Genomic DNA, 24,901 nt, shown 5'->3' with positions numbered 1-24,901 from the left:
AGCAAAGTGTTATAAATCGAGGATTACCTGTACTTTTTTCTTTTTTGGGGGGGGGTGATCAAGTTTTTGACCCCTTGCTAGGCAACTGGTGGTATTCAGATATTGCTATATCCTAAAAGTGGTACAATGGGTGAAAAGGTTGAAAAGCCCTGGACTAGATGACCTCCAAGGTCCCTTCCAATTCTATTCTATTCTATTCTATTCTATTCTATTCTATTCTATTCTAATTCTATTCTATTCTTATTTCTATTTCATTCCATATTTTCTGTTCTATTCCATATTCTGTTCTATTCTCTATTCTATTCTCTATTCTCTATTCTATTCTATTTTCTATTCTATTCTATTCTATTCTATTCTATTCTATTCTATTCTATTCTATTCTATTCTATTCTATTCTTATTTCTATTTCATTCCATATTTTCTGTTCTATTCCATATTCTGTTCTATTCTCTATTCTCTATTCTATTCTATTCTATTTTCTATTCTATTCCATTCGAAGGAAGGAAGGAAGGAAGGAAGGAAGGAAGGAAGGAAGGAAGGAAGGAAGGAAGGAAGGAAGCTAACCAAGGAAGAAGCAACCTGAAATTAAGGAGAAGCTTCCTAACAGTGAGGACAATTAACCAGTGGAACAACTTGCCACCAGACCTTGTGGGCGCTCCATCACTGGAGGTTTTTAAGAAGAGACTGGACAGCCCCTTGTCTCAAGTGGTCTAGGGCAGGGGTGGGGGAACCTTGGCTCTTTTATGACTCGTGGACTTCAACTCCCAGAATTCCTGAGCCAGTCACGCTGAAGTCCACAAGTCATAGAAGGTTGCCTACCCCTGGTCTAGGGTCTCCTGCCTGAGCAGGGGGTTGGACTAGATGACCTCCAAAGTCCCTCCCGACTTTTTTATTTTTATTATGTCGCAGTGCTAAGTCCCCGTAAGTCGATTTCGGATTTAAGTTAAATTAAGGGGTGGGGGGGGGGGGAAAAGAAGAGGGGATGAGTCTTGCTAACAGCTCGGCGGCCCCCCCAACTCTGCAGAGACCCTCGCTGGGGGTTGCCCTGCCCCGGACAGTGGAGGCCAAGGGGAGGGAAATTCCTTTCCCTTCCTCCCGAGGCCTCCTGGTCAGGAGATTAATCATGACTCCCTCTTCTCTGGACGGGCTGGTTCCCAACAGGGCGGCCTGAACTAGGTTGCGGAGAGAGACCCACACAAATGCACTCTCTCACACACACACACACAGAGAGAGAGAGAGAGAGAGATCAGCAGAGGCTATGGGAACTGTACTCAGAGGAGCGACATCGTCCCCAGTTGGATTTGCTCGGTGCACAATGGCCACCTAACCACTAGGTAACACGTCCCTCCTTCTCACCTTTTTCACTTTCCCATTTTTCCTCCTTTGCTTCCCCTTCCTTCCCTTTTCCCCTCTTCCTTCCCTTCCCTTTTCCCTTCTTTTTCTTTCTTTCTTTCTTCCTCTTCTTCTTTCTTTCTTTTCTTTCCCTTTCCTTTCCCCCTTCCTTTCCTTCCCTTTCCCCCTTTTTTTCTTTCTTTCTTTCTTTCTTTCTTTCTTTCTTTCTTTCTTTCTTTCTTTTTCTTCTTTCTTTCCTTTCCGTTTCCTTTTCCCCTTTTCCTTCCCTTTCCATTTCCCCTTTCCTTTCCTTCCCTTCCCTTTTCCCTTCTTTTTCTTTCTTTCTTTCTTCCTCTTCTTCTTTCTTTTCTTTCCCTTTCCTTTCCCCCTTCCTTTCCTTCCCTTTCCCCCTTTTTTTCTTTCTTTCTTTCTTTCTTTCTTTCTTTCTTTCTTTCTTTTTCTTCTTTCTTTCCTTTCCGTTTCCTTTTCCCCTTTTCCTTCCCTTTCCCCCTTTTTTTCTTTCTTTCTTTCTTTCTTTCTTTCTTTCTTTCTTTCTTTCTTTTTCTTCTTTCTTTCCTTTCCGTTTCCTTTTCCCCTTTTCCTTCCCTTTCCCTTTCCCCTCTCCTTTCCTTCCCTTCCCTTTTCCCTTCTTTCTTTCTTTCTTTCTTTCTTTCTCTTCTTTCTCTTCATTCTTTTTTCTTTCTTCCTTCCTTTCTTTCTTTTCCTTCCTTCCCTCCCTGTCTTTCTTTTTCTTTCTTCCTTCCTTCCTTCTTTTTCTCTTTCTTTTTTTCTTTCTTTCTTTCTTTTTTCTTCCTTCCTTTCTTTTCCTTCCTTCCTTCCTTCCTTCCCTCCCTGTCTTTCTTTTTCTTTCTTCCTTCCTTCTTTTTCTCTTTCTTTTTTCTTTCTTTCTTTCTTTGTTTCTTTCTTTCTTTCTCTTCTTTCTTTCTTTTCTTTCCCTTTCCTTTCCCCCTTTCCTTCCCTTTTCCCCTTTCTTTCTTTCTTTCCTTCCTTCCTTCCCTTTCCCTCTCTTCCTTCCCTTCCTTTTTCCTCTTTCTTTCTTTCTTTTTCTTCTTTCTTTCTTTTCTTTCCCTTTCCTTTCCCCTTCTTCCTTTTCTTTTCCCCTTTTCCTTCCCTTTTCCCCTCTTCCTTTCCTTCCGTTTTCCCCTTTCTTTCTTTCTTTTTCTTTTTCTTCTTTCTTTCTTTCTTTCCTTTCTTTCTTCCCTTCCCTTTTTCCCTTCCTTCCCTTTCCCTCTCTTCCTTCCCTTCCCCTTTCTTTCTTTCTTTCTTTCTTTCTTTCTTTTTCTTCTTTCTTTCCTTTCCATTTCCTTTTCCCCTTTTCCTTCCCTTTCCCCCTCTTCCTTTTCTTTTTCCCTTTTCTTTTCCTTTTCCCCTCTTCCTTCTCTTGCCTTTTCCCCTCTTCCTTTTCAATTTCTCTCCCTCCCTCCCATCCCCATTTTTTTCCCTTCCTTCCTTGGATAAGCTGGATTCAGACTGATGACCACGTTTCACAATTGAAGTGACTCGCTTAACGGCCACTGTAAAAATCGACTTATGGCGACTGACGACCTGGCCACCAAACATCTGGGCTCAATTGTGGCGGTCAATCAAGGGCTACCTGTGGAAGGGAGAGTATTTTAAACATATATATATATATATATTCTGAATACGGTTCCAAAAAGCAAAGCAAGGAAACAGCTTGGCAAGTTTAAGACGGGCGGACTTCAACTCCCAGAGCTTGCAAAGGAGCACCTCCACCTAGACTCAGGTAGTCCTCGACTTACGACGATTCATTTAGCGACCACTCCAAGTTACATCGGCACTGAAAAAAGAGACTAACCAACCAGGACTCACACTTACAACCAGGGTCACGGGATCAACCTTGGGTGGCTTGGAAACTGACATACACTTAGGACGGTTGCAGCGTCCTCCGGGGTCACGGGATCGCCATTTGCAACCTGTCCAGCCAGCTTCTGACCAACAAAGTCAACAGGGGAAGCTGGATTCACTTAACAACCACACGATTCACTTAACAAGCAGTGACTCACTTAACAACCACGGCCAAAAAGTGCCATAAAATCGGACACGCCTATAATAATAATAATATAACAACAACAACAACAAAACAACAACAACAATAATTATGTTGGAAGGGACCTTGGAGGTCATCTATGACCGCCTCTATGTTTAATGAACAAATCCCAGTCTCAAATTTGGTCGTAAGTTGAGGATTATCTGTAATTCACTCTCCGCACTCCTAAACTTATGACAAAGGGTGCCCAGAGAACATCATCCTTTGATTCCCCCCCAAACAATAAATATAGGAGGATCTGGACAGACTGGAACACTGGGCGCTATCTAACAAAATGAAATTCAAGGGTGAAAAAAGCAAGGTTCTACATTTAGGCAAGAAAAACCAAATGCACAGGTATAGTATAGGGGGTACCTGGCTCAATAGTAGTAACTGTGAGAGGGATCTCAGAGTCCTAGTGGGCAATCCCTTAAATAGGAGCCAGCCGTGTGCTGCAGCTGCCAAAAAGGCCAACACAGTGCTGGGCTGCATTAACAGAGGGATAGAATCAAGATCACGGGAAGTGTTAATACCACTTTACAAGGCCTTGGTAAGGCCACACTTGGAATACGGCATCCAGTTTTGGTCACCACGATGTAAAAAAGATGTTGAGACCCTAGAAAGAGTACAGAGAAGAGCAACAAAGATGATTAGGGGACTGGAGGCTAAAACATACAAGGAACGGTTGCTGGAATTGGGGATGTCTAATTTAATGAAGAGAAGGACGAGGGGGGACATGATAGCAGTCTTCCAGTATCTCAGGGGCTGCCCCAAAGAAGAGGGAGCCAAGCTATTCTCCAAGGCGCCTGAAGGCAGGAGAAGAAGCAACGGGTGGAAACTAATCAAGGAGAGAAGCAGCCTAGAACTAAGGAGAAACTTCCTGACAGTGAGAACAATTAACCAGTGGAACAGCCTGCCTCCAGAAGCGGTGAATGTTGTGAATGCGAAAAACGACTCGGTCCATGGAAGAAAACTTTTGCACACTTTCAAAGAAAGACACTCCTGGCTACAGAGGTTAGGTCCTAATACGCAGCCCATGGCTTAGTCCTCGACTTAACAACACTTTGTTTAGTGACCACGGCACTGAAAAAAAAATGACTTAGGACCTCATTTCACAGTTACGACCGTTGCAGCATCCCCAGGGTCACGTGATCAAAATCCGCCTGCTTGGCCACTGACTCGTATTTATGACGGTTGCAGCGTCCCCGTGTGTGTGTGTGTGTGACATGATCCCCTTTTGCGACCTTTTGAGAAGTCACATCAATGGGGGAAAACAAGATTCACTTAACGACCGCGTGACTAACAGGTTAGTCACACGGTTGTTAAGCGGATCTCATTTTCTGCAATGATTCGTTTAACAACCATGGCAGGAAAAGGTCGCAAGGCGAGGCCAAACGCAACGAATGCAGACATTTTGGAGGAAGATGCGGTCATACGTCGTGGACTTTCTACACCAGGGATTCTCAACCTTAGCAACGAGGAATTCTAGGAGTTGAAGTCCACAAGTCTTAAAAGTTGCCAAGGTTGAGAACCCCTGCTCTATGCCATGGGAAGGTCAAAGGGGTTCAGATTCCTGTCCCTTTGGGAAAAAAGGGAAGCCAGCACTGCAAAAAAAAAATTGAAAACCGGACCGGTTTGTAAACCGGAGTTTGTTTGTTTTTAATAAGGAAGTGAGTTTGCAAGTCCTCCACCGCTAGCCCGGGGCGGGCTGAGTCACATCAAGGAAAGGTATTTCCTGCACACAAAAATGCAACACACATACACACAAAAAAAACTGGGAAAGGAGCCCAAGCAACAGCTGAGGTCTCCAGGAGGGCGTACCTGAAAGAATAAAGGCAATCTTGATATAAAAGAGGATTTATTCGGAATAAATGGAAGTTCAGCCTAAGCCGTTTTCCGCCCGAATCCCGGCTGGGGTCGTTGGATGGGAGCTTCAGGGCCCAGCCAGGCTGGAAGTGGGTTGAAATTTGCAAACGAAGAATCGGCACCAAATATTGTATAGGTGCCGCCCTTCGGAAAAATGGTTTGCCTAGGGAGGGTGCGAAAATCTGAGAGGGACATAAAAGAATTCGCTTTTGATTCACGCGTCATCTCGTTGGGTCTGTGTCGCTGCTGTCCCTGCGGTTTATTTGCTCCCCCCCCCCAACAGATTTTAGGGCAATGTTTTTCAATCTGGGCAACTTTTAAGATGGGGGGACTTCAACTCCCAACATTCCATTGCTGGCTAGGGGATTCTGGGAGTGGAAGCCCACCCCTCTTAAAGCAGGCAGGCTGGGGGATTCTGGGAGTGGAAGTCCACCCCTCTTAAAGCTGGCTGGCTGGGGGATTCTGGGAGTGGAAGCCCACCCCTCTTAAAGCTGGCTGGGGGATTCTGGGAGTGGAAGCCCACCCCTCTTAAAGCAGGCTGGCTGGGGGATTCTGGGAGTGGAAGTCCACCCCTCTTAAAGCTGGCTGGCTGGGGGATTCTGGGAGTGGAAGTCCACTCCTCTTAAAACATCCTGGCTGGGGGATTCTGGGAGTGGAAGTCCTCCCCTCTTAAAGCAGGCTGGCTGGAGGATTCTGGGAGTAGAAGCCCACCCCTCTTAAAGCAGGCTGGCTGGGGGATTCTGGGAGTGGAAGTCCACCCCTCTTAAAGCCTGCAGCCTGGGGAATTTTAAGCGTGGAAATCCACCCATCTTAAAGTTGCCAAGTTTTAAAAAATGGCATTTTAGTACATTATGCACAAAAAAACCCCCACCCTGATTTGTGCCAGGCCCATTTGCTCTCCTCAATGTCTGTAACAAATGTTATGTCTGCAACGTGAAGGAGAAACTCCCAGCTCAGCGGATGGAGGCGACGGCAGCAACTCACAAAAGTCACAGAAATGGGGCTGTTTTTGTGTGTTTGTGTGAATTTTCTCCTTAGAAGGTCATCCAGATAGCAAAGCGGCAACGGATGACAAGGGGACATTCTCTGCCTTGATAAAAAACGTTCCTTGAAGTCTGAATAAATAAAACCAGGATTCGGGGGGAGGCGGAGAGAGAAGAGAGAAGTTGAGTTTTCCACCAACACCCAACACAGCTTCTTAGGCTGGATGTTTTTAAAAGGGGGCCTCTGAAATCTGAACCTGCGAGGTAGACTGCTCCTGGACATGGCTCTTTTGATTCTTATATCACCCAATCACATTGCTCTTCTGGGGCTACATCCTTGCAAAGCAAGGAACCAAACCATTTAACCATGGTTTGTGTGTTTAGCTTAATTTTGATGCCAGATTTTTTAATGTTTACGGCTCTAATACAGGGGTCTTCCAACTGGGCCCTTTGATGACTGGTGGACTTCAACTCCCAGAATTCCTCAGCCAGGATGCTTTAAGACAGGGGTTTCAAACTTGGCCCTTTTGTGACTTGTGGACTTCAACTCCCAGAATTCCTCAGCCAGCGTCCTTTAAGACAAGGGTCTTCCAACTTGGCCCTTTTAGGACTTGTGGAGTTCAACTCCCAGAATTCCTCAGCCAGGAGGCTTTAAGACAGGGGTCTTCCAACTTGGCCCTTTTAGGACTTGTGGAGTTCAACTCCCAGAATTCCTCAGCCAGGAGGCTTTAAGACAGGGGTCTTCCAACTTGGCCCTTTTAGGACTTGTGGACTTCAACTCCCAGAAATTCACCAGTCATAAAAGGGCCAAGTTTGAAGACCTCTGCTCTAATATACGTAGTCCTTGACTTACGACCTCAACTGAGCCTAAAATTCTCATCATTAAGCGAGACATTTGTTAAGTGAGTTTGGCCCCATTGTAGGACCTTTCCTGCCACCGTTAAGTGAATCACTGCAGTCGTTAAATGAGTCACACGGTTGCTAAGTGAATCTGGCTTCATTGACTTTGCTTGTCAGAAGGCCGCAAAAGGGGATCACGTGACACCCCCCCCCCGGGACACTGCAACGGTTGTAAGTATGAAAAATGGTCATAGCCGGCCAGAGTTGTCGGGTGCTAAGATGGGCAGCCAATCAATCAATCAATAATAATAATAATAATGTTGGAAGGGACCTTGGAGGTCATCTAGTCCAACCTCTGCTCAGGCAGGAACCCTAGACCATTTCAGACAAATGGCTGTCCAGTCTCTTCTTAAAAACTTCCAGTGTTGGAGCATTCACCGCTTCTGGAGGCAGGTTGTTCCACTGGTTAATTGTTCTCACTGTCAGGAGGTTTCTCCTTAGTTCCAGGTTGCTTCTCTCCTTGATTAGTTTCCATCTGTTGCTTCTTGTCCTGCCTTCAGGCACCTTGGAGAACAGCTTGACTCCCTATTCTTTGGGGCAGCCCCTGAGATACTGGAAGGCTGCTATCATGTCCCCCCTCGTCCTTCTCTTCATTAAACCAGACAGACCCAATTCCAGCAACCGTTCCTTATATGTTTTAGCCCCCAGTCCCCTAATTATCTTTGTTGCTCTTCTCTGCACTCTTTCTAGAGCAGTGGTTCTCAACCTTTTTAATGCCGCGACCCCCCAACCGGTCGTAAGTCGAGGACTACTCAACCGGTCGTAAGCAGAGGACTACTCAACGGGTGCAGCACCGTTTGCAGAACGGGACTTTTGCCGGGCTCAGCAGGGCAGAGACAGCCTGGACAATTCCTATTGGCTTTGGAAAGCCAATAGAATTAGACTCTATTCAAGAGAGTCTATTCTATTGGCTTTCAAAAGCCAATAGAATAAAAGGGAGTAGCACAGCTAAGGAAAAGGGGGAAAAAAATGGCGGACTGCGTTGTTTGGCGACCCCCGTGAAATGGTCGTTCGACCCCAAATGGGGTCCTGACCCACAGGTTGAGAACCACTGGTCTAGAGTCTCAACATCTTTTTTACATCGTGGTGACCAAAACTGGATGTCGTATTCCAAGTGTGGCCTTACTAAGGCCTTGTAAAGTGGTATTAATACGTCACTGAATCAATGAATCATAAATCAGTCAGTCAGTCACATTCTTTTTTCAGTGTCCTTGTAATTTTATATGGTCGTTAAACAAATGATTGTAAATCAAGGACTACCTATAGATTTAATCAAGGAGAGAAGCAACCTAGAACTAAGAAATTTCCTGACAGAACAATTAACCAATGGAACTCCTTGCCTCCAGAAGTTGTGAGTGCTCCAATACTGGAATAGTTTTTAAGAAGAGACCGGACAGCCGTTTGTCTAAAATGGTCTAGGGTTTCCTGCCTGAGCAAGGGGTTGGACTAGATGACCTCCAAGGTCCCTTCCAACTATTCTATTCTATTCTATTCTATTTTCTATTATTTTCCATTTTCTATTATTTTCTATTTTCTATTCTATTCTATTCCTCTTTTAATTCTATTCTATTCCTGTTTTAATTTCTATTCTATTCTATTCTATTCTATTCCTCTTTTAATTCTATTCTATTATATTCTATTCCTCTTTTAATTCTATTCTATTTCTGTTTTAATTTCTATTCTATTCTATTCTATTCTATTCTATTCTGTTCTGTTCTGTTCTGTTCTGTTCTGTTCTATTCCAATCCAATCCAATCCAATCCAATGTAGTATGCCATTATGTTGTGGATATTGTTTTAATGGTGGGTTGGAAGTCCCCAAGATTTCGATATACAGTAAGACGGGCAGATAGTCCTTGACTCACAAACTATCACTTAGCAACTTTTCAAAGTTACAACAGAGCTCCCCAGGGCTGCTGACCTACAGATCTGAAATTTTAATGGCTGCCTGCAGTCACGTGATTCTCTTTGGGGCCCTCGGTCAGTGGCCAGCAATTTACAATTTACAACCATCTGTGGCACCCCAATTTTGATGTGGCCCCAATTTCGCTTCTCTGCCGCCAACTTGCCTTTATATCCAGTTTCTTGCTAAAAAAAGCCAAAAAAAAAAAAAAATCCCATTGCAGACAACGGATCTGCTTAATGACCCCGGCGTTCTGCTTTACGACCACCAAGTTTGTTTAACCAAAGCTATCGAAACCAGGCGCAGTTCATGAATTGCGATAAAGGGAATTGGGCTTATTTAAAACTTGGAAATTATAAATATTAAACGCTGAATTGAAATATTAATGGGAAACTAAAAATCGGGAAAAACTAACCAGGACACTGATTGTCTAAAAAGACCGAATGTTAAAACAACTAGGATCAGTATAAACTAAAAATTATTGATAAATGTAGGAAAGTTATTTTTTATTTCCTCAATATAAGAAGCATCGTATTAATTTAAATATGAGGCAGTAAACACCAAGGGGAAAAGAGAGGAAATATTTAATGTAATACTTTGAGATCTGTACTAAAGGGATTTGTGTGTTATTGAATTATGGACCAACCCAGCCGCCACGCTGCTTTCCAAATATTTTAAATGTAAAAACGAGAAAAATCAATAAAATTTTCTTTTAAAAAAAATGAAAGAAAAGAACCAGGCAAGTGTTGAGCCACTTAATGACCGGCACCACTTAACGCAGTGGTTCTCAACCTGTGGGTCGGGACCCCATTTGGGGTCGAACGGCCATTTCACGGGGGTCGCCAAACAACGCAGTCCGCCATTTTTTCCCCCTTTTCCTTAGCTGTGCTACTCCCTTTTATTCTCTTGGCTTTTGAAAGCCAATAGAATAGACTCTCTTGAATAGAGTCCAATTCTATTGGCTTTCAAAAGCCAATAGGAATTGTCCAGGCTGTCTCTGCCCTGCTGAGCCCGCCAAAAGTCCCATTCTGCAAACGGTGCTGCACCAGTTGAGTAGTCCTCGACTTACGACCGGTTGAGTAGTCCTCGACTTACGACCGGTTGGGGGTCACGGCATTAAAAAGATTGAGAACCTCTGACTTAACGACTGTAATTTTGGGGCTCAATTACCGTCGTAAGTCGAGGACTAACTGGACGAATGTTTTCAATAAATACAATGAATCATAATTAAAGTTGGCACTGGGCTGGCATTGCCTGGCCACCTTCCAAGGGTAAGTGAGGCCAGGACAAAGGGGTGGGTGGAGCGCGGGGTGGGGTGGGGTCCAAGGTCAATCCGATTTGACTTCACTTCTGGTTTACCCCCCCCCCCCGAATCAAAGCAAAAGCCCAAGAGTTAGGAATTTCCTTTGTTCCACTGAAGCAAGGATTGCACTTTACCCAGGGCTGGATTTGAACAGGGAGCTGGGCAAGACTCCCGTGGTTTTCCTCCATCACGCTTAACCTTGAACCCGGCACCGAGGCAAAGCGGATGTCCACACCCCTAAACATGCACCACCCAAAGGTAGAGTTGAGTTCACAAAGCTGTGTTTTATTTTTTTCCAGCTCAAATTTCCTTTGGAAGAGCCAGGCCTGCAGACTTACAGCCATGGGCGGGGGGGGGGGTTAAAGGTTTTTAGAGTAGGGTGTCCTCAACCTTGGCGACATTAAGACTTGTGGACTTCCACTCCCAGAATTCCTCAGCCAGCAAAGCACCCATCTTTAAGCCTCTTGGTTGGGGGATTCTGGGACTTGAACTCCACCTTGTCTTAAAGCATGCTGGCTGGGGAATTCTGGGAGTGGAAGTCCTTCCTTCTTGAAGCATGGCTGTCTGGGGAATCCACCCCTCTTAAAACAGGCTGGCTGGGGGATTCTGGGAGTTGAAGTCCATCTATCCTAAAGCAGGGTGGCTGGGGAATTCTGGGAGTGGAAGTTCACCCATCTTAAAGCAGGCTGGCTGGGGGATTCTGGGAGTTGAAGTCCGCCCCTCTTAAAGCAGGCTGGCTGGGGGATTCTGGGAGTTGAAGTCCGCCCCTCTTAAAGCAGGCTGGCTGGGGGATTCTGGGAGTGGAAGTCCACCCCTCTTAAAGCAGGCTGGCTGGGGAATTCTGAGAGTGGAAGCCCACCCCTCTTAAAGCAGGCTGGCTGGGGGATTCTGGGATTGCAAGTCCACCCCTCTTAAAGCATGCAGGATGGGGAATTCTGGGAGTGGAAATCCGCCCCTCTTAAAGTTGCTAAGATTGAGAAACCCTGCTCTAATACGCACAACTCTGAGCAAATAAGTTGCACAAAACTACCAATTTAATGCTGGCTGTGAGTCTGAACTTCCCAACTGCTGGACAAAAATGGTCTGCCATTTTGCAGACAAGAACACTGAGGCTCAGCCACCCACAACTGGCAGAAGGAAGGGAAGGGAGCGGGGAGGGAAGTCTCAGATCCCAATTTGTGGAAACGATAGCAGGGTGTCCTTTGGCTACCTTACCCGTTGGGCCCGCCAGGACCCCGAGACCTCCAAGGGGATGGAAACACCAAGTGGGAAAATTGCAGATATTTCCACAAATTGCTGATTGTGCAACTGGCAGCCTTGGATATGTGGTTCCCAGGCCTTCTTCGTTATCTCCGAGATTAGGAGGAAAAGAGCAAAAGGCTGGCAAAGAAAAACAAAGCGGGTCCACTTTGTGCCTTACTTTCTCTCCAGCTCCTCCACTGCCTGGCAGATCCAAGGACCAATTCCCACATTTCCCAGGATCGGATCTGAAGATGGACAAGATGTTGCCGCACACAAAAACAGGCCTTAGGAATCCAGCCAGCTGCCTTGCCTTGAATTTCTCCCCTCAGCTATGTCAGATCTCGACCTTGCCCTTTGCCACTCGGCCCTTCCCTCGCTCAGAAGAACGGAGCTGGAAGGGACCTTGGAGGTCATCTAGTCTGACCCCCCCTGCTCGGGGCAGGAGATCCAGACGAGTGGTTTGGTCCAGTCTTTTCTGGGAAACCTCCAGCGATGGGGCACCCACCCATCGCTTCGGCTTCCTTTTCCACAATGATTGGCCGCTCTGGGCGGGCTGAGGGTAGATTTGAACCCGGGTCCTTCGGGGGCTCCTCCAGCACCTGTCCTGTTTCGTTTGACCTCTTCTGCCCGTCATTTGAGGAATTCCCCCCCCCTTTCAGCACTGGGGATGCTACCTAGTTGGGTAATGAAATGTTTGCAAGAAAACCTCCCAGCTCAGTGATCACCAAGGATGCTTCTGCTTCCTCCTCTTCTCCACAACCCCCCCTGGTACTGATGATGTACCCTAGTTCGGTCATGAAATGTCTGCAAGAAAACAAGCAAGCTCAGAGAGCACCAAGGACTCCACAGTCCATCTCCTCCTCCTCTTCCTCTTCCTCCTCCTCCTCCCCCTCCTCCTCCCCACAAACCCCCCCTAGTACTGATGATGTACCCTAGTTGGGTCATGAAATGTCTGCAAGAAAACAAGCAAGCTCAGAGAGCACCAAGGACCCCACAGTCCATTTCCTCCTCCTCCTCCTCCTCCTCCTCCTCCTCCTCCTCCTCCTCCTCCTCCCCACTTTGCAATCCTTCTAACACTGATTTTGCCTAGTCAGGTTACGAAACGTCTGCAAGGAAACCAGCAAGCTCAGACAGCCCCCAGGACGCACGTCCAAGTTCATTTAGGTGAAGTTGGGTCTAAACGGGCTCCTACCTTCATAACCCCTCCAGCTCCATATAAATTTAATAAGTCAATAAATAACAACCAGATCCCTGGGTCCCTCTGGGGCAGCGGTGGCGAACCTAGGGCACGCGTGCCAGAGGCGGCACTCAGAGTCCTCTCTGTGGGCACACGCGCCGTCGTCCCAGCCCCGCCTCCCTCCACAGCCCCCTCCTCACAGCAGCCCCCCCAGTGAGTTGCCCCCGGGGAACGGCCCGCACGGGGCAGCACAGCCAGGAACATGGCAGCCAGGCAGCAAGGACAAGACGCCGCCTTCGCGCCCTGACGCATGCAGATGATGCTTTTGGGTGCGGGTGGAGGATGTGGCTGCCATGGCGCTACAGGGCCATCTGGGTGATCAGTGGTGGGCCGTGGAGGTGGTGGGTGGCCCTGCGAGTGGGCGGGGGCGGAACAGGGCAGGAACAAGGGGGTGGGCCAGGGGGGCGGGGCGGTTTTGGGGCATCGGTCTCTAAAAGGTGCACCATCCACTGCTCTGGGGCTTCCCACTGGAACTCGGCCAGGACTTGTGAACCAGGCTTGTGTAGCAGACAATCTTAGGGGATGGAATGTCTGTTAATTCCCACTGATCTGCCAACTTTACGTGGGGTTGGGACACACAGGCAACCCCACCCCGTCTGGCTACAGAATACAGACGACCAGGGTTGGAAGGGACCTTTGGAGGTCATCTAGTGCAACCCCCTGCTCAAGCAGGAGACCCTATACCAGGGGTAGGCAACCTTGGCTCTTTTATGACTCGTGGACTTCAACTCCCAGAATTCCTGAGCCAGCCATGTTGGCTCAGGAATTCTGGGAGTTGAAGTCCGCGAGTCATAAAAGAGCCAAGGTTGCCTACCTCTGCCCTAGATCATTCCAGACTAGTGCCTGTCCAGTCTTTTCTTAAAAACCTCCAGGGTTGGAGCATTCACCGCTTCTGGAGGCAAGTGGTTAATAACAAAATACAAAGACCTACAAATAGAAATAGAAAGACTGTGGCAAAAGCAAGCAAGGGTAGTACCAATAGTCATAGGCTCCTTGGGTGCAATCCCAAAACAACTGGAGCACCACTTGAACACCATTGGCATTGACAAATTCGCTATTAGTCAATTGCAAAAGGTGGCCTTATTAGGAACTGCTTCCATCCTGCGACGATACCTGTAATACCATCAAACATCCACATCTGCCTATCCCAGCTCCTGGGTAAGGACTCGATAGGTAGACAAAAATGCCAAATCCAGTCTGAACATCTGGCTGACTGTGCGATGATCGATAATAATAATAATAATAAATAATCTGAAGGTTCTTAATAATAATAAAAACTTCCAGTGTTGGAGGATTCACCGCTTCTGGAGGCAGGTTGTTCCACTGGTTAATTGTTCTCACTGTCAGGAAGTTTCTCCTTAGTTCTAGGTTGCTTCTCTCCTTGGTTAGTTTCCATCCATTGCTTCTTGTCCTGCCTTCAGATGCTTTGGAGAACAGCTTGACTCCCTCTTCTTTGGGGCAGCCCTTGAGATACTAGAAGACTGCTATCATGTCCCCCCTCGTCCTTCTCTTCTTTAAACTAGACATACCCAATTCTAGTCAATTGTGGGGGGGAGAGGTCAGAGATAGAGCCTTTTTTTCTCTTTGCACGCAGCTTGGCTTGCTTGCTGGTGCAGCTATGACTCTCTCTCACAAGGCTGAGCAAGGAATATCGGCATGCCGGGAGAGGGAAGAATCGTGACTCTGCCCCAGACTTTTTGGGTGGTCTGACTTGGCCCTTTCCTTCCCGGCGTGGGCACAATGAGACTTGCTTTACCTCACTGGGACGTTAAATCTCATTTTAATTCCACCCGCTCGGAAATCTGGAAAGCGTTTGAATATTTGAGAGGTTAAATCAAGTTGAGATCATTTCTCTGGGACAGGCCCACACACGGTTCCTAAGTCAGAAAGTGGAAGAAATCTACTTTTCCGTTCTTCCCAATCTGGCGTGCGACCCTGGGATCTCTTGGTGGTCTCCTATCCAAGCGTTAACTTATGCAGGAACGACTACAGATAGTCCTCAAAGGACGAGGCTAATGGAGCCCAAGGATTCCGTTGCTAAGCAAGACACTGAAGCGACGTTTGCCCCGTTTTGCGATCTTTCTAGCCACCGTTGTTAAGTGAATCGCTGCAGTCATTAAATGAGTGACACGGTTGTTAAGCGGATCCGGCTTTGTCCTGTTGACTTTGCTTGGCCGAAGGTCGCAAAAGGAGATCACGTGACCCCAGGACACTGAGACTGTCGTAAATACGAACCAGTTGCCAAGCGTCCCAATTTGCATCACGTGACCCTGGGGATGCAGCAACGGTCGTTAAGTGTGAAAAGCAGTCATAAGTGCCGTTGTAACTCTGAACGGTCACTAATCAAATCATCATAAGTTGAGGACGATCTGTATTTATAGGAGGAGGATTATGTTACTCCCCAGGATTCAAAAATCAAAAGATGCCAGTAGCAGTCTTGATTAAAAACTTCTGCTTTTTAATACAGGCAGTCCTCAACTTACGACAATTCATTTAGTGACCGTTCACAGTTATAACGGCACTTTAAAAGGTGACTTGTGACCATTTGTCACAGTTATGACCTTTGCAGCGTCCCCACGATCGCGGGATCGCAATTCAAACGCTTGGCAACCGGTTCGTATTTACGACGGTTCCAGTGTCTCCAGGGTCACGCGATCTCCTTTTGCGACCTTTGGACAAGCAAAAGTCCGTGGGAATGAAGCTGGATTCACTTAAACAGCCGCGTGGCTGGCTTATGAACTGCAGTGATTTGCTTAACGACAGGTGCAAGAAAAGCCGCAAAATGGGGCAAAAAAGAGAGAGTCAAGCTCTTCTCCAAAGCGCCTGAAGGCCGGACAAGAAGCGACGGATGGAAACTAATCAAGGAGAGAAGCAACCTAGAACTAAGAAGAAACTTCCTGACAGTGAGAACAATTAATCAGTGGAACAGCTTGCCTCCAGAAGCAGTGAATGCTCCAACACTGGAAGTTTTTAAGAAGAGATTGGACAGGCATTTGTCCAAAATGGTATAGGGTTTCCTGCCCGAGCAGGGGGTTGGACTAGATGACCTCCAAAGTCCTTTCCTGCTCTATTCTGATTGATTGGAACTGGGGATGTCTAGTTTAATGAAGAGAAGGACGAGGGGGGACAGGATAGCAGTCTTCCAGTATCTCAGGGGCTGCCCCAAAGAAGAGGGAGTCAAGCTGTTCTCCAAAGCGCCTGAAGGCAGGAGAAGAAGCAATGGATGGAAACTGATCAAGGAGAGAAGCAACCTAAAACTAAAGAGAAACTTCCTGACAGTGAGAACAATTAACCAGTGAAACAACCTGCCACCAGAAGCGGTGAATGCTCCAACACTGGAAGTTTTTAAGAAGACACTAGACAGCCATTTGTCCGAAATGGTATAGGGTTTTCTGCCTGAGCAGGGGGTTGGACTAGATGACCTCCAAGGTTCCTTCCAAGTCTGTTATTCTGCTATTCTTTTTTCCTTCCTTCCTTCCTTCCTTCCTTCCTTCCTTCCTTCCTTCCTTCCTTCCTTCCTTCCTTCCTTCCTCCCTGCCTCCTTCCCTCCCTTTCTTCCTTCTTCAACACTGGAAGTTTTAAAGAAGACAGCCATTTGTCTGAAATGGTAGCGTTTCATGCCTGAGCAGGGGGTTGGACTAGATGATCTCCAAGGTCCCTTCCAACATTATTATTACTATTATTACTATTACTATTACTATTATTACTATTTAGCAAACATTAGCAACATACATCTTGGGCCCCAATGTGCTCATAAGTCAAGGACTACCTAATTTTTTTTTTTTAAATGTTATTAAACCCAAACAAATGAACGTTTGCGCGACGTCCATTTGTCAGTTGGGGAGAAAACCAAACTTGGATTGTTTCCAATCCTATTTCTGTATGAATAAATAATTCAGCACAAGTCCCAAACTTGGCGAACCTCACAACAGGAACGATCGTAATTCATAATTTCAGAACATCGATGAAGCCAAGGGCCACTGCAGAAGACAATCTGCAGGTAGTCCCTGACTTACAACAATTCGCTTTGTGACTGCTCAAAGTTACGATGACGCTTAAAAAGGTGGCTTAGCAGCAGTCCTTACAGTCCCAGCATACCCAGGGTCAGGGGGATCAAAATTTCAACCGGCATGTATTTAGGATGGTTGCTGTGTTTCTGGGGGGGTCATGTGATCGCCATTTGTAAGCTGGCTTCCAACAAGCCAGCTTCCGATAGCAGTGTTCCAATATCTCAGGGGTTGCCACAAAGAACAGGAGGGCCAACTTATTCTCTAAGGCAGGACAAGAAGCAACGGATGGAGACGAATCAAAGAGAGGAGCTAGCTGGAAGTAAGGAGGAATTTCCTGACAGTGGGGACAATTAACCAGTGGAACAGCTTGCCACCAGAAGTTGTGGGTGCTCCATCACTGGAGGTTTTTTAAGAGGAGACTGGACAACTATTTGTCTAAAATGGTATAAGGTCTCCTGCCTGAGCAGGGGGTTGGACTAGATGACCTCCAAGGTCCCTTCCAACTCTGGTGTTCTATTCTATTCTATTCTATTCTCAATAAAAATTCTATTCTATTCTATTCTATTCTCTTAAAGATTCTATTCTATTCTTAATAAAGATTCTACTCTATTCTATTCTATTCTAAATAAAGATTCTATTCTATTCTATTCTATTCTCAATAAAGATTCTATTCTATTCTATTCCATTCCATTCTATTCCATTCCATATTTTCTATTCTATTCTACTCCAAATTCTATTCTATTCTATTCTATTCCTTATTCTATTCTATCCTATCCCATCATTCTATTCTATTCTATTCTATTCTACTCTACTCTACTCTATTCCAAATTCTATTCTACTCCAAATTCTATTCTATTCTATTATTTCATTCTATTCTATTATTTATTCTATATTCTACTCTATTCTATTCTTATCTATTCTATTCTATATTCTTTATTCTATTCCATTCTATTTTATTCTATATTCTTTATTCCATATTCTATTCTATTCTATTCTATTCTATATTCTATTCTACTCTATTCTAATTTTCCATTCTATATTCTATTCTAATTTTCATTCCATATTCCATATTCCATTCCATTCCTTCTATTTTCCATTCTATTCTTTATTCCTATTATTTATGGTCGTAAACTGAGCAGTACTACCTGTATTGCTTTTTCCAGGATGGCAGATCTTCCCATTAAGAAGTGCTGCCTCAACTGGGGCAAAGCCTGTTCTGTCAAACAATTTGCGTAACCACTGACTTACCTCAATTTCAAGTGGATCGAGGCCCTGAGACATTTTTCAAGGAATAACGGAATCCAGTCAACTATTGATTACAGCAGTGGTGGCGAATCTATGGCACGGGTGCCAGAGGTGGCACTCAGAGCCCTCTCTGTGGGCACGCGCGCCATCGCTCCAGTCCTAGGCCTTCAGCTGGGTTTTATAAAAACTTTTCGCTTTAGGCCTCCGTCGCCATGTACAAAAAAAAAAAGGTTCAATCAATCAGTCAATTTCAACTTCTCAAGGGAAAAAAAAGATCTTGCAAAGTTGGAATTGATGGATTGAACTTTTTAGTCCCACCCAGTCTGCTGTTACCACCACAGCCACACCCACCCAATGGGCCACACCCACCCAATGGGCCACACCCACCCGACACCTGACGATATATAAGTGGGTTTTGGGTTGCAGTTTGGGCACTCGGTCTCTAAAAGGTTCGCCATCACTGGCTTACAGTATACAAAATAGCCCTCGATTTACAACCGTTCATTTAGTGACCATCCAAACTTACAACAGCACTGAAAAAGTGACTTATGTCGGCTTTTCACACAACTATCGCAAAATACCCGCAGTCAGGCGATTAAAATCCGGACGCTCGGCAATTGGTTCATATTTATGACGGTCCCGAGGGTGTCACGTGATCCCCTTTTGCGACCTCCTGACAAGCAAAGTCAACGGGGGAAGCCGGATTCGCTTAACGACCGTGCGACTAACTCAACTGCAGCGATTCACTTAACAACCGCACCAAGCAAGGTGGCAAAATGGGGCAAACCTCACTTGAACGAATGTCTCGCTTAGCGACGGAAATTTCGGGCTTAACTGGGATGGGTAAGTCGAGGAATGGAATAGATTCTCCTGCTTGAGCAGGGGGCTGGACTAGAAGACCTCTGAGGTCCCTTCCAGCTCTATTCTCATTGATTGTTTGAAATGGTCTAGGGTCTCCTGCTTGAGCAGGGGGCTGGACTAGAAGACCTCCGACGTCCCTTCCAGCTCCATTCTGATTGATCGGCTACCCGTACACTTGTTACACCTCACTGTTCCTCCCCAATTTGCCATCGACCGTAGCAAAGAACCAGAGGTGCCAAATTAGAACTCGGAACCGGTCCACCTGGAAGCAAGATGCAGAATGCCCTGGGCTTGGAAAGAGAGGGGGTCTTTGACCCATTCTCACGGGGTCAAGTTAAACGGGGTGGTTTTTGTAGACTTCCCGAAAGGAAGGCAGGAAGAAAAGGAGACAGCGGGAGTTATGCAAAGGGAAGAAAAGGAGACGGCGGGAGTTATGCATAGAGAAGAAAAGGGGACGGCGGGAGTTATACAAAGGGAAGAAAAGGAGATGGCAGGAGTTATGCAAAGGGAAGAAAAGGAGAGGCAGGAGTTATGCAAAGGGAAGCAATGCAGCCGGGATGATCTGATTGAAGATCTCGGCTCAGCTCAGCTCTTCGGAATCTGCCGGAGGCCTCAGCTGTCTCGCCCTCCTCTCTCTTCCCGTCAGGTTAGGAAGCTCAGCTGCCTCAGGAGGCTGCCGGTTTTATTGGTTTGGCTCCTGACCAACGACGACGGCATGTAAGCGCACAAATGCCTTCGAACACCGAACCCACAATTTGCCCACTTTGTGTGCGCACGAAGAGAGATTTCTCTGCTATAGAACCAGATGCGTGAAAGCATGGTTCCAAATATCTGTCTGTCGTCCTTTCTCCGTCTCTCTTTATCATCTCTATCGCTCTTCCATCTCCTTCCCTCCCTCCCTATCCTTTAGCGATCTCTCTATCTTTCAATCAGAATAGAGGTGGGAGGGACCTCGGAGGTCTTCTAGTCCAGCCCCTTGCTCAATCAGGAGACACCTCTCACTTTCTTGATGTGTGTATGTATGTTTGTGTGTGTGTGTGTGTGTGTGTGTGTGTGTGTGTGTGTATGTGTATATGTATACTGAGCAGGGGGTTGGACTAGATGACCTCCAAGGTCCCTTCCAACTTCTTCTTCTTCTTCTTCTTCTTCTTCTTCTTCTTCTTCTTCTTCTTCTTCTTCTTCTTCTTCTTCTTCTTCTTCTTCTTCTTCTTCTTCTTCTTCTTCTTCTTATTATTATTATTATTATTATTATTATTATTATTATTATTATCTCTCTCTCTCTTTCTGTATGTATGTATATGTTTCTTGCCTGAGCAGGGGGTGGGATTAGATGGCCTCCAAGGTCCCTTCCAACTTTGTTATTATTTATATGTATATGTGTGTGTGTGTGTGTGTGTATAAAATATATCCATTTTCCATCATTTCTCTCTCTCTCTCTTTCTCTGTATCCTTTTGTCTTTCTCTAATTTTCTTCCAAACACACAGGGAGTCCTCGACTTACGACCTCAATTGTACTCAAAAGTCCTCTTACTAAGCGAGACGTTTCTTAAGTGAATTTTGCCCCGTTCTACGACCTTCGTTGCCCCAGTTGCTAAGTGAATCGCTGCAGCTGTTAAGTGAGTAACATGGTCATTAAGAGAATCCGGCTTCCCCCTTGAACTTTGCTTGTCAGAAGGTCACAAAAGGGAATCACGTGACACACACCCCTCGGGATGCTGCGACCGTCATAAATAGGAGTCAGTTGCCGAGCGTCTAAATTTTGATCACGTGACCAGAGCGATGCTGCAGTGGTCGTAAGTGTGGAAAACAGGTCCTAAGTCACTTTTTCCCCGTGCCCTGGTAACTCTGAACAGTCACTAAGCGAATTGTTGTTAAGTTGAGGACTACCTGTACTCTGGACTTCAGTTCCTCTTTCCTGTTATTGCTCCCTCCCTCCCCCCAACCATCATACCTAATAATAATAATAAAGTCAGAAGGGACCTTGGAGATCACCTAGTCCAACCCCCTACTCAGGCAGGAAACCTTGTACCATTTCAGAGAAATGGCTGTCCAGTCTCTTCTCAAAAATTTCCAGTTTTGGAGCATTCACCGCTTCTGGAGGCAGGTTGTTATAATAATAATAATAATAAAGTCAGAAGGGACCTTGGAGGTCATCTAGTCCAACCCTCTGCTCAGGCAGGAGACTCTGTACTATTTCAGAAAAAAGGCTGTTCAGTCTCTTCTTAAAAACTTCCAGTGCTGGAGCATTCACCGCTTCTGGAGGCAGGTTGTTAATAATAACAATAAAGTCAGAAGGGATCTTGGAAGTCATCTAGTCCAACCCCCTGCTCAGGCAGGAAATCCTATACCATTTCAGACTAATGGCTGTTCAGTCTCTTCTTAAAAACTTCCAGTGCTGGAGCATTCACCGCTTCTGGAGGCAGGTTGTTAATAATAACAATAAAGTCAGAAGGGATCTTGGAAGTCATCTAGTCCAACCCCCTGCTCAGGCAGGAAATCCTAGACCATTTCAGACTAATGGCTGTCCAGTCTCTTCTTAAAAACGTCCAGTGTTGGAGCATTCACTGCTTCTGGAGGCAGGTTGTTAATAATAATAATAAAGTCAGAAGGGACCTTGGAGGTCATCTAGTCTGACCCCCTGCTCGGGCAGGAAACCCTAGACCATTTCAGACAATATCAATGTCTGTCAATGTTTCCTCAATCACCTCCCAAACCTCTCTGGCCCGTTCTCTCGCAGAGAAGGACCACGCTGTCAATCACACACCTTTTATGTATTCCTGCAGGCTTCCCCTAACAAGCGGGTCAACAACAACCTTGTAGAGCGGGCCGGCGTTTTTAGGCACTAAGAATTGGCAGGGGGGAAAAAACAACAACACAAAGTACTTCAAAATAATGGAACCGGGACAGGAAAGAACGAAGGAGGCGGGCCCCACCGAGTCAGAGGAACAGGGCTAGAAAGTCTGGGCGCAAACACGGTTTGGCCCTGCGGTGCAATGAGGGATGCAAATATTTCACAGAGGTTCCCCCCCCAAAAAATGAGGATATTTGTCCGAGGATGCTGGCAGATCCTTCAGAAAGAGCATTAAAAACTTTTTGGGGCTCAAAAAAGCCTTTCTAGGATGTTAAATCAGTTGTTTTTTTTCCAAACTTGGTCAGTTTAAGATGGGAGGACTTCAACTCCCAGAATTCCCCAGCCAGCAGAGCTGGCTGGGGAATTCTGGGAGTTGAAGTCCTCCCATCTTAAACTGGCCAAATATTGGGGGGGGATTTAAACTGATTTAAAAGAAGAGGAGGGGGAGAGGGGAAGGGGTTTTTATTCCCGCTTCCAGGCCCCCTGATTCTTTCTGAATAAAAGAGGGGGGGAGGGGCAGGGAGAGCTTTCAAAGGAGGAGATGCTAATGAGGGGGGGCATTAAAATTCATGAGCCCCCCCCCAGGGGGTGGGTTCTTGTTCAAGGTTGACGTCTGGTTTGCTTACTTTCCCCTTGCACAAAAGCCTGGCCTGGATTCTCAGGAGGGGGCCCAATCCACCAAAGGGGGTCCCGCCTCCCAGAATAAGGGGATACAGGAAAGTTGGCTGGTCTCCAGGGAGGGGTTAGTTGGGGGGGTCTGGGGACTGGAACCCCAAAGCAAAGTGGACTTCTTTTCCTTCCTTTGTTTCTTCCCCCGGTTCCTCCTTATTTTTCTTTCTTTCTCTTTCTCCTTTTCTTTTCTTTCTTTCTCGTTCTTTCTTTTCCCCTCCCTCCCTCCCTCCCTCCCTTTCCTTCTTTCTTTTCTTCCCATCTTTTTGCCTTTTTTCCCCTTCTTTCCTTCCCTATTTCTTTCCTTCTCTCCTTCCCTTGGTTCCCATCTTTCTTTCTTTCTTTCTTTCTATCTTTTTCTTTTCTTTTTCTTTCCTTCCTCCCTTTTCTGTTTTCCCCAATCCCTCTTTCCTTCCATCTTTCTCATCTTTTTCCCCTCTCTCATCTTTTTTCATTCCTTCTTTCTCTTTTCTCTCCCACCTTTCCTCTTTCTCCCTTTTTCTTTTGTTCATTCGTTTTTCTTTCTTTCTCTTCTTTCTTGTTTTTTCTTTCCCACTCTCACCTTTCCTTCTTTCCTTTCTTCTTCCTTGTCTACTTCACTCCTTCCTTCCCACCTTCCCTTGCTTCCCTTTCTTTCTTTCCTTCTTTCTTTCTTTTCTTTCTTTTTCCTTCCTTTCTTACTTTCTGTCTGTCTTCTTTCTTTCTTTCTTTCCTTCTTTCCTCTTTCTTACTTTCTTTCTTTCTTTCTTTCTTTTCTTTTCTTCCTTCCTTTCTCCATCCCCACTTCCCGGAAGCTGCTCAGTATGCTGATGCACTTCCAGGAAGACAATACAGCGGTGGGAAAACCCGGAGGTGGGAAGGGGGAAAGTCCTGACAAAAGAAGGGACCGGTTCCTGAGGCCTGCTGATGCTTGGAGGGGGATGCAAGGGACCCCCCCCTCAAAAAGCAGAACACCCAGGCCAGTTTCCCCAAGGGAAGATAACCATCTTGCACACCAAAATCCAGAGTTGCCCTACTAAGGCATTGATGGCAATCCGCCCCCACCCCCTTAAACGGCCGTTGCTGACCCTGAGCTGCACGTTCCGTCAGAAGAGAAACTGAGGCACCTCTGCTCTGCAAATGGCCAGTCCTTGTGCCCGCCAGTCATCTGGGCTGACCCTGCTCGGCCTTGGCATGTCTTGCCAGACCAGATTTCCTCCCCCCTCCCCCGCCCATCTTCACTCGTGGTGGGCTCTTACAGGGTCCCCAACACCCAGGAAGCGACGGACTCTTTCAGACCCCGAGGTGGGCACTGCCAAAGGGCAGGAACGCAGACACGGGCACCTTTCCCATGCACGCCCCCTCCCAGACCCAGGGCTGGCCCAGAAAGACCCCTCCCCAATGCCCTCCAGAAGCAGACAGCCCCCCCCCCACACCCAGACACCGTCCCATTGTCTGCAAGTTTGCTCTGGGGTCCTTCCAGGGCAGACTCCGAGGAGGGAGGGGGGTTCCAGAGAAGGAAGACCCCTCCCCGAAGAAGCGGCGCCGGGGAGGGGGAGAACTGGAGGACCCCAACCCTCCTCCCCCCTCCCTCCAACCCTCCTCCCCCCCTCCAACCCTTCTCCCCCCTCCCTCCAACCCTCCTCCCCCCTCCCTCCGTCCCTCGCCCCCCAGCCCACCCAACTCCGCAGCCCCGGAGGTGGGGCTGGCCGAACCACCCCTGGACGGCCGGGCAAAGGCTGGGCAGAGCCCGGCAGAGGGTCGCCTCTCCCCCCCTTCCCCCCCCCGCCCAGCCCAGCCCCTCGCCCACCTGGCTCGGGATCCTCGGGTCTGGCCGGCTGGTTGCCCATCTCGACCCGCTCTACGGCCAGGAGGAGGAAGAGGAGGAGGCGGCGGCGCAGCGGGCGGGCGGGCGGACCAAGCAGGAGCCCCGCCAGCTCCGGGCTCCGGCTCTTTCAAGGCGGCGGGGGAGGCTCCGCAGAGCCCTGCCCCGGCTGGGCCGGCCCTCTGGCTCCAGGGCCGGCGGGAGGAGGGGGAGGGAGGGAGGAGGAGGAGAGGCCGGGCCAAAGCCGGGCATCGCCGTCCGAGCGGCGGAATGAAAAAAGAGCCGGCTGGGAAGGAGCCGCGCAGAGGCGGCCGCGGTTACTGCAGGGCGAGCGGAGGGGGGGGAGGAGGGGGAGGGGGAGGGAAAAGGGCACGGGGGGGGATGCGCTGTTCCTAGGTGGGAGCAAGGGTGCAGAAGGGGGGAGGAGGGGGGGGAGGAAGGGGAGCAGGGGTGGCAGGACTGTTCCGGGGGAGGGGGGGAAGAAAGGAGGAGGAAGGAGGGGCTGGGCTCTTCCTGGGGGGGCAACAAGGTTGCAGGAGGGGGAGGGCACGGGGGTAGGGGTGGGCTGTTCCTGGGGGGGGAGCAAGGGTGCAAAAGGAGGAGGAAGGGGTGTGGGGGCTGGGCAGTT

The 24,901-nt window shown here is 47.4% G+C and overlaps 1 protein-coding gene across 5 annotated transcripts in view; it reads right to left on the bottom strand.

Moving 5' to 3' along the window:
• The window catches only part of SPECC1 (sperm antigen with calponin homology and coiled-coil domains 1), a 164,463-nt gene that overhangs the window by 89,667 nt on the left and 49,895 nt on the right, over window positions 1-24,901 (bottom strand). Inside the window, exon 1 of one of the 5 annotated variants that reach the window (XM_039366940.1) lies at window positions 24,259-24,445. The exons of the other annotated variants lie outside the window; for them this stretch is intronic. Coding sequence (XP_039222874.1) covers window positions 24,259-24,298 — 40 coding nt within the window. The 5' untranslated portion in view covers window positions 24,299-24,445. Of the gene's footprint in view, window positions 1-24,258; window positions 24,446-24,901 lie in introns of those variants that run through there. 5 annotated transcript variants of the gene reach the window in all.

Source organism: Crotalus tigris, unplaced genomic scaffold (genome assembly GCF_016545835.1).
Source record: "Crotalus tigris isolate CLP2741 ecotype Arizona unplaced genomic scaffold, ASM1654583v1 scf7180000020497.760770, whole genome shotgun sequence".
Classification (NCBI taxonomy): domain Eukaryota; kingdom Metazoa; phylum Chordata; class Lepidosauria; order Squamata; family Viperidae; genus Crotalus; species Crotalus tigris.
The sequence above is the reverse complement of the archived record's forward strand: the minus strand, read 5'-3'. Positions and strand labels throughout refer to the sequence as shown.